Source organism: Nycticebus coucang, chromosome 1 (assembly GCF_027406575.1).
Source record: "Nycticebus coucang isolate mNycCou1 chromosome 1, mNycCou1.pri, whole genome shotgun sequence".
NCBI classification, from domain to species: domain Eukaryota; kingdom Metazoa; phylum Chordata; class Mammalia; order Primates; family Lorisidae; genus Nycticebus; species Nycticebus coucang.
Genome location: NC_069780.1, coordinates 6,206,849 through 6,220,277, shown reverse-complemented (window position 1 = coordinate 6,220,277; position 13,429 = coordinate 6,206,849). Strand labels below are relative to the sequence as shown.

The window sequence follows — 13,429 nt, the reverse complement described above, 5'->3', positions numbered from 1 at the left end:
AATGGGCCTCTATTTGTAGTCTTGTCCTAGATCCCAAGTGTTACGGAAGCGCTTGGTAATTTTTACCTCCCTCTTTGGCATATTAGGGAAAATGGTGTGTATGTAAAAATTCCTCCCCTCCTTTTCAGCTACACACTTTATACCACGGTGATGAGTGCGGCCAGCCCAGACAAGTACATGACCAGGATCAGAAACCCAAGTTGAAGGTAAGTGAGCAGAAGAGTGAAGTCACTCTTTGTGCTACGAAAAATTTGCTGAAAGTTATTGTTATTGTCATTTTGGGGAGAGGGATGAGGAGGATGGGTGCTGCTATTTTTGTTTTTTAGAGACAGGGTGTCACTTTTTTGCACTGGCTGGAGCAGTGGCACAATCATATCTCAGCTCCTGGGCTCAAGTGATGCTCTTGCCTCAGCTTCCGGAGTGGCTAGGACTACAGGTGTGCTCTGCCACACCAGCTAGTTTTTTTTTTTTTCATTTTTTAAAAAAGATGGGGTCATGCTATATTGCCCAGGCTGGGCTCAAACTTCTGTCCTCAAGCAGTCCTCCTGTCTCAGCCTTCCAAAGGGCTGGGATAATAGGTGTGGGTCACCATGTGTGGTGATGTATTGGTATTTCTCACAGAAGCATCCCTCAAATTTATACATAGATAAGATTTTTTTTTTTTTTTTTTGTAGAGACAGAGTCTCACTGTACCGCCCTCGGGTAGAGTGCCGTGGCATCACACGGCTCACAGCAACCTCTTAACTCTTGGGCTTACGCGATTCTCCTGCCTCAGCCTCCTGAGCAGCTGGGACTACAGGCGCCCGCCACAACGCCCGGCTTATTTTTTGGTTGCAGTTTGGCCGGGGCTGGGTTTGAACCCGCCACCCTCGGCATATGGGGCTGGCGCCCTACTCACTGAGCCACAGGCGTCGCCCCATAGATAAGATTTTTTGATGAGCATCTGGCATATGGTTATCTTTCATGTCAGATTAATGGCCATCACTCGACATTTTATTTTGAATTGTTTGCAGGGAATTCCATCTTCTAGTGCTCAGTACCTTTTGCCCCTTATTAAAACCAGCTCTCTGGTCAAGGTGTCCACTGGTAAGTATCTGGTAAGACATAAATGCTCCCAGAGTAAGTGGGTCCAGCACGTAGAAGACAAATTCTAAAGGCAGAGGACACATACAGAATTTATTTCAGGTGCTGGTGAACCCACAGGTGAAGGGAAGGAAAGCAGGACCCTTCCTGCTGGCCTCAAAGTCAAAGTGAGGCAGCCGCCTACTGACAGGGCACCCACCCTAGGGAGGGTCTGCCCTATGTGAACCTGGCCTGAGGGAGGTCTGGTCATTCAGTTATCACGGGAATGTTAAAAATCAGCATTTGAATTAAATGCTTTGTTTCTTTCTTCTCTCAGATGATTTTTTAAAAATGAAATTCTTGAAGAGCTGCACTTAAAAAAGAAAAGACAAAGTGAAAATATGGCCTTATGAACAACATGGGCTGCTTTCTCAGCCTTGTGAAGGATGGGCCGGGGGTCACTTGGACCTTGCTTTGGCCAAGTTGGTAACAGGCTTTGTCCAGCATTCTCTTCTCTTCATGGTTCGCCTTGACCCTCTCCAAGCTTTTATCCTAGCTGAAATAAACTCAAAGATAGTTGTCTCCAAGGTCAAGCCATATACTCTCAGGCTTTTTCCCCAGCCTTCATGGTTCTGTTATCATACCTCTGTATCCACTAAAGAAATGAGCTGTCAGGACCTTTGCTCATGGTGGAGGGCTTCTGAAGAGCCTAAGAAAAGGTTAAGGTTCTTACAAAAGAAATGGAGACCCGGCATTTGAATAGAGCCTGTCTGAATGTTTGTTAATCTGACTCTTGATCACGTCTTTCCCTGTAATGGGATTTTCATTTTTTATAAAGTTTCTAGTGTTTTTTTTTTTCCAAAAAACCTAGGGACTTCTTTTTTTCTAAATAGCTACTTTGTTACTGCTTCTTGAAAGTAATAGGAAACCACAATATTTCTTATTGTAACTTATCTTTAGTTAATAGAATGTCAAAAGATGTTAGCAAAGAGAATAAAATATTTTTCCAAAACATTTTGTGTTGGGTTCTCCCTACTTTCTTGCCCCTGAAGTCCTGAGGGTTTGAGCAGCTGTTCTGAGGAAGCAGCTCTTGTAGATGGGATGTTACTGAAGCAGCAGGACTCAAGAGCATGAACAACTGCTTTGTAGAATTTGATTTTCACATGTGCATAAAAGAAACTTCTTTGAAGATGAAGTCAGGAAATGTTAAAAGCATGAACAAAGGAGTTCTGAGTGTGTGTTCTTGGTGAGTGTTCCAACAGAGCAAAGGCAGGTGGACCATGACGGAGGGGGTGTCTGTACACATAGCCAGGCTTCGAGCACCCCGTCCCGCCTCGCTGCGCACCTGCTCCCGGCATCCGGTTCCACCACGCTGCGCACCTGCTCCCGGCATCCGGTCCCGCCTCGCTGCACACCTGCTCCCGGCATCCGGTCCCGCCACGCTGCGCACCTGCTCCCTGCATCCGGTCCCGCCACGCTGCGCACCTGCTCCCGGCATCCCGTCCCGCCTCGCTGCGCACCTGCTCCCGGCATCCTGTCCCGCCTCGCTGCGCACCTGCTCCCTGCATCCCATCCTGGATCCTTCCAGCACTCTAGTGGCCCAGAATACTCATGTTTTTCTTCTTGGACAGTCTTGTAGAAACATTTTTTGCTTCTCACTGGCCGTTCAATGCCCTTCCCCCCTTTTTACTTTGAAATTATTTTAATTAAGAAATGGAAACATCTTGGAAGAAAAACATGACAAAATGTATAGGCAAGTTTTTACTCCAGCAGCTTCTCAAACCCTCACTGTTCACCAGTCCCTAAGACGAAAAACACTCCTCAAAATGAACTCAGCCACCAACAGTGATGTTAGTAGGGATATGGATCAATTTACAAAGAAGCCAGTGAATCCCATTATAGCCAATCCTATTGCTGTTGCCATGGCAATCTTGTGGAATTCTTTGCTATCCAGTTTGGTACGTCTTTTAACCAGCCGAATTGAGTCCTTTACAAACCACCGACTTGGCTCAACAGACTGCCTCCCCTTTCCATGACTGCTTGCCAGCTGCCCCCTGAGATGCAGGGACACACGGCAGAGGAGGAGGCCAGAGGCCCCCTGGAACCAGAAATGCCTTCAATGCCCTTGTAAAGCTCAAATACCAAAAGTGGTTTGCTCATGCCAAATGCCTCATACTGCCATTGAGACTAGAAATTTCTCATTAGTCTTATTCCATTCTTGTTTTCTTGAAAATAGACTACGATCTCTGAATGTAAATTTGGCGACTACCGTAGTTCTAACTGGACAAAGCCAAGCCATCTAGGGCTTGTCAGCAGGAAAGTGATTTACTTAATCTCAATCTCCAGTTGCTCCATGTCGTGGGTTTTGACTACACTGTGACTAGATGTAGCCTGCTTAGAATTTGTTGTGTTCCCCAGATTTCAAATTTCTGTCCTTTCCTCAATTTTGGGAAAGACTCAGTTATCTCAGAATTGCTCTTCTACCTTTTCTCCTAAACTCCAAGTATATGTAGAAGGAGGTCAGAACTCAGTCAGACCACTCAGTCGCACCACCATCACTCCTGCAAAAAGAAAAAGAAAAGCCAGGGTACCCAAAATATGCCACTTTGGAATGGATTATTTTGGGCTAAGGGCACTTAAAAAAAATAGCAGGGACAAGAAAATCATTCTGACTCCCCCCCTTCTTTTTTTTTTTTTTTTTTGAGACAGTCTCCCTTTGTCACCCTTGGTAGAGTGCCATGGTGTCACAACTCATAGCAACCTCAAACTGTTGGGTTCAAGTGATCCTCTTGCCTCAGCCTCCCAGAGAGAACTATAGGTGCCTGCCACAACACCAGGCTAGTTTTCTATTTTTAATAGGGACAGGATCTCATTCTTGCTTAGGTTTCTCTCTATCTCCTAGACTGAGGCAATCCACCTGCCTCAGCCTCCCAGAGTACTAGGGTTACAGGCAGGAGCCATCATGTCCAGCCAATCCCTCTTTTTCTTCTTGAAAGCAGGAGATAAACCCCCCATACGGAAGATGTCCTGTCCTCCCTATGCCAGGAGGAAAGTAACATTCTTTTTTTTTTTTTTTTTTTGTGAAAAAGATCTCCAGAACTTTATTAAACATAACTGAAATTCTGTACCTATTAAACAATTCTCTTTCGTCAATCCCTCTTCCCCTATCCCCTTGTAATCACTATGTTACTGTTTCTATGAATTTGACTTTGGACACCTCAGATAAGTGAAACTGTACAGTATCTGCCTTTTTAAAAGACTTATTTTTTTAGGGACAGAGTCTTGTTCTGTCACCGGGGTCAGAGGGCAATGGTGTGATCAGAGCTCACTGAAGCCTCAAACTTCTGGACTCAAGTGATCTTCCTCTGTCAGCCTTCTGAATAGCTGGGACTACAAGTGTGTCACTGTGCCTGGCTAATCTTTTTACTTTTTGTAGATGGGTGTTGGGCGCACAAGCGTGTCTCACTCTGTTGCTGAGGCTGGTCTCAAATTCCTGGCCTCAAGTGCTCTTTCTGCTTCAGCTTCCCAAAGTTCTGGGATTATAGGATGAGCCACTACACCTGGCCCACTGAACTTGTCTTCTATTGCACTTAGCATACACGTCCTCAAAGTTCATCCGTGTCCTAGTATGTGAAAGCATTTTCTTCTTTTATAAAGCCGAATAGTATTCCACTGTATGAATGCATCACATTTTGTTTATCCATTCTTCTGTCAGTGGGCATTTGGGTTGCTTCCACCTCGTGGCTTTGTGAATAATATGCTATGAACATGGATGTGCAAATACCTCTTCAAGATCCTACTTCCAGTTTGGGGGGTATAAATGGGACTGTCATATCATAGTTCTATTTTTAACTTTTTGAGAAACCAACATACTCTTTTTCCATAGTGATTACATCATTTCACAATCCCACCAGAAGCATGCAAGAGTTCCAATTTTGAAGTGTTGTGTTTTTATCTTTTTTTTTTGTAGAGACAGAGTCTCACTTTATGGCCTTCTGTAGAGTGCTGTGACCTCACACAGCTCACAGCAACCTCCAACTCCTGGGCTTAAGCGATTCTCTTGCCTCAGCCTCCCGAGCAGCTGGGACTACAGGTGCCTGCCACACGCCTGGCTATTTTTTGGTTGCAGTTTGGCCGGGGCCAGGTTTGAACCCGCCACCCTCGGTATATGGGGCCAGCGCCTTACCAACTGAGCCATAGGCGCCGCCCGATGTTTTTATCTTGCATTTGTTTGACGACTAATGATGTTGAGTACTTGTTCACATTTCTTGTTCATTTAGATCTCCATTTTTATAAGGTGTCTGTTCTGGTCTTTTGTCAATTTTCCTAAAAGCTTGTCTGGATGAGTTCTTTATACATTCTAGATATGAGCTCTTTATTGGTTATATTTGTTCCAAATATCTTCTCCTACTCTATGATTTCCTGACTTGGGATTACCAGGCTTTCCATTGGCCATGGGGGGAGGGCCCAGAAGGCTGGGTGGTCTGAGGGGACTCCCATCCTCCTCATCTCCAGTCTCTTCCCTCTCCCGTAATGGGAGCTGCTGCTGCGGCAGTAAGTGGTGCTGATTTTCCTTCTTTCGTTTCAACATAGTGGCTGCAGCAATGGCTGCAGCGGGAATTGGAGAGCGGAAAGTAACATTCTTATCACAGACTGGAAGTTGAAGCTGAGAGAATTCTGTACACTCCAACCTTATTCAGCTAACTCAATGTGGGGACAAAGAAAAAAATTCACTGAAAAATCAAGTCACAAAAAGTCAGATTAATAAGAGAAAAGTCATATAAATCTATTGGTGTGTATACAGGAGCCTTCAGAATTAAGACCCAAGATACAGGGGAAATGGTTCATTTTTATGCTTAGGTTCAGCAAAATATGGACAGCTGTATAGAAATATAATCAGACAAAAAGGACACCATCTAACCATAATAGGTCGAGTGGGGAAACGCAGCAAGGCCGGTGTGTGTAGATTTTCCTTGGCCTCTCTGAGGGTACGTCTGTGTAGATTTTCCTTGGCCTCTCTGAGGGTACGTCTGTGTAGATTTTCCTTGGCCTCTCTGAGGGTACGTCTGTGTAGATTTTCCTTGGCCTCTCTGAGGGTACGTGTGTGTAGATTTTCCTTGGCCTCTCTGAGGGTACGTGTGTGTAGATTTTCCTTGGCCTCTCTGAGGGTACATGTGTGTTCCTGCCTTCCTTCTGGGCACGACAAGGTCCTCTCCGGAATGGGGGCCTATGACCTACAGTCAAATGGGGTAGGTCAGATAATTTCTTTATGGCCAGTTTTTACATGGAAAGTTAGAGTGATAATTTTAGCTTTTGTGGCTGGCTTTGGGGGAAAGGGTTTCTGGTTTCTGTGTCTCACCGTACAGGAGAAAGAGACTGAAAAGTGGGCAGCAGAAGGGAGGAGAGAAACGTTGGCTTCCGAGGCCTTCACTTGAGAGGATTGTTTTCTGAGCCTCAACACCAAATCTGCAATTTAATATATTACATACATAATTTAATAAATTACAATTGAAATTTAATTTAAGTCCAAAAGAGTGAGACAATTTACTTTTTTTTTTTTTTGAGACAGAGTCTCACTTGGTCACCCTGGGTAGAGGGCTGTGGCATCACAGCTCACAGCAACCTCAAACTCTTGAGCTCAAGTGATTCTCTTGCCTCAGCCTCCTGAGTAGCTGGGACTACAGGCACCTGCCACAATGCCTGGTTAATTTTTTAGAGATGGGGGGGTCTCACTCTGGCTCAGGCTGGTCTCAAACCTGTGAGTTCAGACAATCCAGCCGCCTCAGCTTCCCAAGTTCTAAATTACACGTGTGAGCCCACCTGGGCCTGGCCCAATTTACTTTCTTCTTTCTTTTTTTTTTTGATAATTTATATTCTGAGGGTAAAGAAAGGAAAAGAAATTTTTTATCTGAGGAATCTGAGCTCTTTTAAATTATCAGGCCCAGAAAGGCATTGGAATGAAACAGCTGTCCTGTCAGTCCCCTCAAGCCAAGTGATTATCTCTGGAGGCCACTGTCTATTGGGGTCTAGACCAGAACGCCTGTGCCGGACACCACGCCTCACGCACTACAGCTTCTAATGGGCACCGGGCGCTGACCACTGCTACCTCTGTGGTCAAGGAATCAGTCCAGAATTCCTGCCAAACAACTTTATATCTCCTTGTCCCCTTTCAAAACCTGCTTGTAACAATGACTAATGGAGCACTCCCCAGGACAACCTGGAGTGATTGTGAGGTTGTTTTGTTTTGTTTTTGAGACAGGGTCTTGCTCTGTCTCTCAGGCTAGAGGGCAGTGGTGTCATCACAGCTCACAGCAACCTCAAACTCCTGGGATCAAACAATCCTCCTGCCTCAGCCTCCTGAGTAGCTGGGGCTACTGGCACCCACCACCACGCCCAGCTAGTTTTTCTATTTTAGTAGAGATGGGTCTCCATGCTCAGGCTGGCCTCAAACTCCTGAACTCAGGCGATACTCAGATCCTCTACCTCAGGCTCCCAGAGTGCTGGGATCATAGGCCTGCAACCATCTCACCTGGCCCTTCATTTCGACTGGAGTAAATTCTAAATTATATTTTGTGCTTTAGCTTCTTCCTTTTAGGTCCACAATTCCCACCAATAGAGTATGGAGAAGATGGGTTTTTTTATACTCCCAATAATACAGGATTTTATCAGTCTTCTGGTTAAACTGGGAAAATAATGTTAGCAGTTAACCACAAACAAAAGTAAACCAATGTGAAAATATTAATATCAGACCAAAGAAAATTCAAAAGGATTTAAAAGGGCAGAATGATATTTAATTTTGTTAAGTCACCCTCTGCCAAGAAAGTAAAACAACCATACGCTTTCATGGGTAATTATATAATGGCCAATGGTGATTTATATAGTTTAGTGTAACATCTAATTACATAGCTTCAAAACATAATGCAAAGACTCAAATACAAGGAGGAATTGCTAAGTCTGCACTTGCCATAGCAATCTTTAAGACACTGCTTTCAAAGATAGATAGACCAGGAAGAATAAATAAGAACCAAGAGGATTTGAATAACAGAATTAACAAGCTTGACCTCCTAGGTATCTGAGGGCTGTCCAGGAAGTATCCAGCCACGTATGCCTCTATTTTCCACAGTCCATGGCTGCAGATTCCCACGGTGTGTTCAGTTTCTACTAAAACACACATATGCATCATGGAGTAGTTGATAAACTAAGCTGTCTGGGAACAGTGATTAACCAGTTTGGGTTCTATCCTAAGAAAAAAGCGTCCATAGAAAGGGCAGAACATTTCAGTCAGATTTGCAAATTGAAAAATAGCCAGTCACAGGAGGAATGCCTGGGGCCTTCTGCCAGGACCCCGTGGGCCTGAGTCTTGTCAGCACTCTTCTATTCTGGGCTAAGGAGCTCAGGCTTCTCTGTGGCTTGGGAAACACAGCCTCCTAATCTGGAGGTAAGAGGACTTAGCCCTAGCGTGGGCGGGGCTGGAGAAGCTGGCTCAGGATTTGGGCCTGGTGTGGGCGAGACACCCCACTATTCAAATCCTCCGTGGGGGCCTGATCTCGGCTGCCTCGCGCTGTGAGGCAAGGAGCCCTGTCACTGGGAGCCCTGTCACTGGGAGCTCTTGGCCATCATTGCTTTCAGGCAGACCAGGGCTTGTTTATTAGTCCTGTAGGTCTGGAAGAAACCACATCAGCCCAGAATCCTTCAGGTGGTTCTGACAGGGTGGGGATCGTGCCTCTGCGTTAAAGAGCTTCCTGCTTCGTTTTGTCTTTTAGTAAAGAAACATCAAAGAAGGTAAGAGTATTCTTTTCTTTCTTTTTTGAGATGGAGTCTTACTCTGTTGTCCTGGGTAGAGTGCCCTGGCATCACAGCTCACAGCAACCTCAAACTCTTGGGCTCAAGCAATCCTCTTATTTCAGCCTCCTGAGTAGCTGGGACTACAGGTGCCTGCCACAATCCTGGGCTACTTTTTCTATTTTTAGTAGCGATGGGGTCTCACTCTTGCTCAGGCTGGTCTTGAACACCTGAACGCAAGCAATCCACCTGCCTCAGCCTCCCAAGAGTGCTGGGATCACAGGAGTGAGCCACCATGCCCAGCTTACTTTTTTTTAAATGATAACATTAGGCATAGGTGATGCTAAGTCAAATCCTAGAAGGACACAGAGTGTCACCTATGCAGCATAGATGTGCTTGGTCACCTGAAAAGATGGCTCAGCTGGGAACATCTCCAGAGGGAGAAGCAGTTGTCATTACTAACAGTGTAGGCTACGTCAAGCTCATTTTCCATGTCTGATCTTATGAAGTTTTCACATTTTTTGTGCTTTCTTTGAAAGTTATTTTACTTCCGTTTTTATTTTTTTCTTAGTGACCTCTAAATATTCCCTGCTTGCCTATAGATGACTTCTTTTTCTCATAAGCAGCCATATATATCACCTAGGTAAGTAGGTGATACTTACCTAGTGAGAGCCACTTTCTAATTTTTTTCTTGTAAGTTTTAGAAAAATATTATTTACTGTTTTTACTTAGAAAAGTTATAATAGAAGTATGTAAGTTAAAAATGAAAATCTCTAACCAACCCTGTTCCCTGAAGGTAATCACTATTAATAGTTTGGTGTGAATGCTTTAATTTTTATACACTTGCTGACTTTTTATACACAGATGAGATTATGTTAAGCATACTCTTCTGCAATGCTTTTCTTCATGTAACAATGTATCTTGGGGATGTTTTCATACAATTATAGATAGATTTGCTCCGTTCTTTGTCATGGTGGAATACTATTCCATTGTTTTTAATGCATTGTAATGTATTTTGTCAATGCTATACCAATAACTACTTAAGGAGTTTTTTATTCTGAGAGGTGAAAGATTTTAAGGGATTTTTGAGAGTGTCATTTAAGAAGGTTCCTTATCTATACTTTTTTGTTTGTTTGTTTGTTTTTGTAGAGACAGAGTCTCACTTTACTGCCCTCGGTAGAGTGCCGTGGCGTCACATGGCTCACAGCAACCTCCAGCTCTTTGGGCTTACGCGATTCTCTTGCCTCAGCCTCCCGAGCAGCTGGGACTACAGGCGCCCGCCACAACGCCCAGCTATTTTTTTGTTGCAGTTTGGCCGGGGCTGGTTTTGAACCTACCACCCTCGGTATATGGGGCCGGCGCCCTACTCACTGAGCCACAGGTGCCGCCCTATCTATACTTTTTGTGACATTGACAAACATTGGCAAAATAGTCATAGACGGCCTCCCCTCATCCTCATAGCAACCCTTGATGGAGCTGCCATTGTCAGTATGTGACAGGAACAGATGAGACCGCGGAGGCCCCAGGCAGGGTCACACACACCCCTGCTCTGATGAGTTTGTCTTAGCAGACCGTGGAGGCCCCAGGCAGGGTGACACGCACTCCTGCTCTGATGAGTTTGACTTAGTATCACCTGGGTCTGGGTACATGCTAACATCTGCCAAATGACATATGAAAACCCATCCTTTTTGTCCTTAATGTCCCAGGGTTAGTTCCAGGTGGATGTGCTGCCTGATGGGAGACTCCGTTTCCTTCTCCCTAGTGGTTGCTCCAAATAGGCAATCGGTCCTGGATGGTCATTACTCCCTCACTCTGGAGCAGAGTATTTCTGTCTCCAGTGATGTGTTGATAGTGTAGATGACTGACAAAAGCATCCTACCTGCCACCATGTTGGGGTTTATAAATTCATAAGAACAAGGTGCCCAAGGGCAAAAGATTCGTTCAGTAACAACCTGGACTCAGCTGCGACCAGCATCCATCCTGTTGGCTCACGCTACATGGAAGGCAGTGTGTCTTTTGTTGCCTCCTAAATTCAAGCCAGGGACTTGTCTTTGGTTGATATTTTAAAATAAATATGAATTAGCCAGGCATGTGCCATAGTTCCAGCTACTTGGAAGGATCTTTTGAACCCAGGAGTTGGAGGCTGCAGTGAGCTATGATCGTGCCACTGCACTTTAACCTGGGTGATAGTGAGAGGCTGTCTCAAAAAAAAAAAAAGATAGATTCAGTCTATCAACATGCATTGGAGTTTTATTGTATACTAGGCACTACAAATATATTACTTATTGTCCTCAAAAATATATAGGTGAGAAAACCCAGTCTCTGAGAGTTTACATGCCCAAGGCCTAGGGAGAAGCTTAGCTGGAATTCTCAGCCACATCTGTGCACTTCCAAAATCCAAATACTCTTCTGGTACACAGTTCAGCTATGATGGCAAGTTGTCAGTGTGTTAAAGCAAAGCCAGCTGTGAGTCACTGACAGGCTCGCTCACTGCTGAAGTCCCTCCCGGCCATAACTCTGTGCAAGTACAAGGGGGAGCTTGGCTAGGGTGGGCACGCTGGCAGAGCCGTTCCCCACGCCATGCCATGCTCAGATTCTGGCTTTATGACATCACGTGAAACTGGGAAACATTTTGCACACTCACACACGAAAGATTATAGTTGTTTTCTCTGTGGTTATTTATTCACAATAAGCTAAGCAATAGAATCAAGGTAAGCCTTTAATTTTGATTTGCAAAGAAAAAGATAACATCTTGACCATCCCCAATACCTTCAAAAATAGAGACAGGAGTGTAGGAGGGAAGAGAAGAGGGAGAAAAAGTAAAGCGGCATCTACTCTTGGTGTTAAGTCACTGTGTCTCACGTTGCATCCTGAAGACGAGGTAAAGAAGGAGTCATATCATTGCTGTGTAAAGAGAAAAGTGGCCTAAAAGCCAGCCATTCCAGTCCTGGGCATGCAAAGGAATTGAGCTCAGAACGCCAGAAAGACTTCCACTCCCTGTTACCGCAGTGCTGAGACGCGGAATCAGCCTGCGCGCCCACCGGGAGATGCCCGGGTAAAGGAAACAACACACGCACGACGGAACACGATCCGCCACAGAGGATGGAATCCTGCCGTTTGAACCACACGCACCAGCCGGGCGACCTTACGTTAAGGGAAGAAGCCAGGCGCAGAAAGGCAACAGCTACACGTGATCTCACGGATTTGTGGAATCTACAAAAAATGATGTTATGGAAGTCGAGAGTAGAATGCTGGTTACCAGAAGCTGGGGCCATAGGGCAGAGCAGGACAAAGGGAGGCCAGAGGTCACAGCGTTTCGTGGGACAGGAGGAGCAAGTTCTCTGCTGCACAGTGGGGCGACTACAGCTAACAACAGTGCACTGCGTGTTTCAAATCGCTAGACGGGAGGGTTTTGAATGTTCTCACAACAAAGAAATGCTCACAGTTGAAGGTGAGGAGAACACTGCCTGCCATGATTTGATCACACAGTGTTAACCCATATTGAAATATCACATGTGACTAATATGTACAATTATGTGTCAAAATAAATCAACGAGGCATAAAGTTTATTCGGTTAATATGTATGGACTCCCTACCATGTGTCGGTAACTGGGCTAAATCCTGGGGACAAGATGGTGACTTTGCTCCCACTCTCTGCTCAGAAGGAACTCCCAGTCTCACGGTAGACAGACACGTGACAGGGGGCAAAACCTGCCATTGCCATGATGGAGCTGTGAACAGGACATTCAGGAGCTCAGAGGAGCTTGCCAAGCTGGCTCCTTCAAGGAAGGTGATGAGCTGGAAGGAGCCAGTGAAGCAGCCAGGCAGAGAGAAGCGGGATGAGGAGAGCAGTCCAGGCAAGAACAAAAACACAAACGTTATGGCAATAAAAGAGCGGAGTTTAAAGAGAGAAGAGAGGCTTGGCGTCCGTTGCTCAGTGGTTAAGGTGCCAGGCACATACACTGGGGCTGGTGGGTTGGAGCCCATCCTGGGCCAGCTAAACAACAATGACAACAACAACAAAAATAGCTGGGTGTGTGGCGGGCGCCTGTAGTCCCAGCTACTTAGGAGGCTGAGGTAAGAGAATCACTTAAGCCCAGGAGTTGGAGGTTGCTGTGACCTGCGACTCCATAGCACTCTACCCAGGGGGACAGCTTGAGACTCTGTCTCAAAAAAAAAAAGAGAGAGAGACAAGGCTTTGGGGAAGATGGGTCCTGTTTGGGAGGCATGGAATCTGAGACACCTCAATGGAAGTGTTTAGCAAGAAGCTGGCTATATGGGGCTGAAGTTAGGCAGATATAGATTTAACAGGTGGGAAGTGATAGCTGAAAAGTGAGAGTTAATTAAACCATCCAGGGAGCATATACAGAGTTAGATAAATAGACATTTGAGATCAGAATACAAATAAAAATCAACATTTAAGAGACAGAGGAAAATGAGCACAAGAAAGAGAGCAAGGGAACAGAGGAAAGAGCGGACGCGGGAGAGCCCGGGTCGCAGAAGCCCGGGGAGCGGCGCTGAGGCCCGGGCCTGCTGTGGAGGCTGGAAGGGCTGAGAAAATGAAGGCGTTGGAGATGACAAAATG

General features: G+C 45.4%; 1 protein-coding gene across 3 annotated transcripts in view; it reads left to right on the top strand.

Moving 5' to 3' along the window:
• The window catches only part of NAAA (N-acylethanolamine acid amidase), a 30,619-nt gene extending 28,543 nt beyond the window's left edge, over window positions 1–2,076 (top strand). For 2 of the 3 annotated variants that reach the window (XM_053586722.1, XM_053586739.1), the window contains exons 10-11: window positions 129–206; window positions 1,400–2,076. In XM_053586722.1, coding sequence (XP_053442697.1) covers window positions 129–204 — 76 coding nt within the window. In that variant the 3' untranslated portion in view covers window positions 205–206; window positions 1,400–2,076. The other variant, XM_053586726.1, reaches the window with a different exon arrangement.
• The last annotated feature ends 11,353 nt before the right edge of the window (window positions 2,077–13,429 follow it).